General features: G+C 41.2%; 1 protein-coding gene across 1 annotated transcript; it reads left to right on the top strand.

Annotated features, from left to right (window-relative positions):
* The first annotated feature begins 446 nt into the window (after positions 1–446).
* Positions 447–1341, top strand: LOC101300396. The gene is made up of 2 exons (XM_004307898.1): positions 447–819; positions 1018–1341. The coding sequence occupies exons 1-2, from the start codon at positions 519–521 to the stop codon at positions 1083–1085; spliced, it is 369 nt and encodes a 122-aa protein (XP_004307946.1). The 5' UTR covers positions 447–518; the 3' UTR covers positions 1086–1341.
* The last annotated feature ends 460 nt before the right edge of the window (positions 1342–1801 follow it).

The following is a 1801-nucleotide window of genomic DNA, read 5'->3' as shown; positions in this document are numbered from 1 at the left end:
ACAACAACTGTATCCACATTTCCTCATTAACCCAATATCAATTTGCCACTCAATTCCACACTTCTGAATTAGTAAATTTGAAACTAGGAGAGTAAAACCTCAACATACAAAACACCCCACTAATCCTAATTCCAAACGAAACCCAATACTAAACACTGATAAAGTTAACCCCACGACTCTCATTTGACCCTGGTCTCCATTCACCCTCTGAATACATCCCCGTATCTACCTCAACAAACTAACCCAGACCCCCAAATACATCCCCGTATTTACCATCTCTCTAGTTAACGACATATAGACGCTGTCAACCCGTGTCATGCCCGCCTGCTGACACCTGTCTACAAACACCAGACGTCTCCTACAAACGGACGAAGCCTTATCTTATAGAAGGAAAAGAAAAGACGGAACAAGAAGAAAATACCCAGGCCCAAAGCCCAAGTCCTGATGGTAAACGCGAACCCATGCTCGAAATAAACAATCAAATCAAAGGAGACGCCAAACCCTAAGCGAAGCCAGCCATGACGGACACAGCCGCATCCGCATCCGCATCCGCACCGATCCCTCCCTCAGGCAAGAGGCAGCCGGATCCACCAACGGGCGAGGAGGAGCCAGATGCGAAGAAGTTGAAGCAGGGCGAGGAGTCGAAGATGATTAATTTCGAAGAGATGCCAGAATTATTAAAATACTTACCAGAATCCCTAAAAGACGAAATACCAGATGATGTGTTAGACAGACTGCATCTTACTCGCGAGGATCTAAAGGTCACTGATGACGAGCCGATGGAGCCGATGGACGTGGCTCTCCTGTGTACTCTCGAAGGTATATATTCTCCTCCTGATTTGAATTTTCTTTTTGTTAATTTTATTTCAAATTAAGTTTGTGACTTGATTGATCCACTAGATTAATTGCTAAGGAGGCGGTTGGCCTTTGTGTTTCTTATTCATTCGATTTGGTTATTAGGATTTTTAACTTTTCCTCTATGTCTTAACCTTGTTGTTTGTTCTGGGTGATGCTCAGCACCTCCTGGTGAAGATGATGTTAGGGACTTCCCTGAACCAGAAAAACATATTGTTCTTTGGATGTGATGTGATGTCTGTGGCGTGTTTTTTGATCACTGGCCTGCCGACTGCCCCAAAAACACTGTCCAGGGTAGCACTGGTAAGTGATGAGTTCGATCAAGAGGGATCTTAATTAAATATCTACTAATTGCAATGATGTTTGTTATCTTATGATCTACCAAGTCTGTACCAAGATATTATCTTATTTTACTGTGAACTGTTCCATCTAATGTAATATGCATCGTATTACCACCTTGTTTAATGATTGTCATTGTGATCGACTTACCACCTTGTTTAATGATCGACTTTACCTGGAGTGTTTTTGAAACTGGCATTTTTTCTGTAGCCGGCAAACTGTATATGTTTAGCTGTGCTCCCGTCCATAAAAATGAGTTATTACATAATCATCCGAAAAATATGCGATCCATCTTAAGATACTGAAAATTATGATTTGTAGGACATGAGTGTGTTGCAACCGAAATAGCATCATTTAAAATCTGGTATATGGACGATTTCTCAGCAAATTACTTTTGAAAAGAGAAGGCAATACATCTGTATTAAGGGAACAGCTCAGGGCAAATTACTCTAGTGTTGGTCCAAATGTATTACATCCCATCTTTCTTTGCTAAGCAACGCTTTGAGGATATTGCTATTCTCTCCATCAGAGCATTGATGCTGACTTTTCATAAACAATCACCTAGTTTTAAGAGTAACTAGTGCAGTCAGTTAACAATGTCCAGCAG

The sequence above is a fragment of the Fragaria vesca genome, linkage group LG7 (assembly GCF_000184155.1).
Source record: "Fragaria vesca subsp. vesca linkage group LG7, FraVesHawaii_1.0, whole genome shotgun sequence".
Lineage (NCBI taxonomy): Eukaryota > Viridiplantae > Streptophyta > Magnoliopsida > Rosales > Rosaceae > Fragaria > Fragaria vesca.
Note: the sequence above shows the minus strand (reverse complement) of the source record. Positions and strands in the feature narration are given on the sequence as shown.

What these genes read in the sequence shown, in the direction of transcription:
- LOC101300396 (XM_004307898.1), top strand. Translation starts at nt 519, where the DNA reads ATGACGGACACAGCCGCATCCGCATCCGCATCCGCACCGATCCCTCCC. An exon ending in TCTCCTGTGTACTCTCGAAG is followed by an intron (nt 820 to 1,017) that starts GTATATATTCTC and finishes GGTGATGCTCAG; the next exon opens with CACCTCCTGGTGAAGATGAT.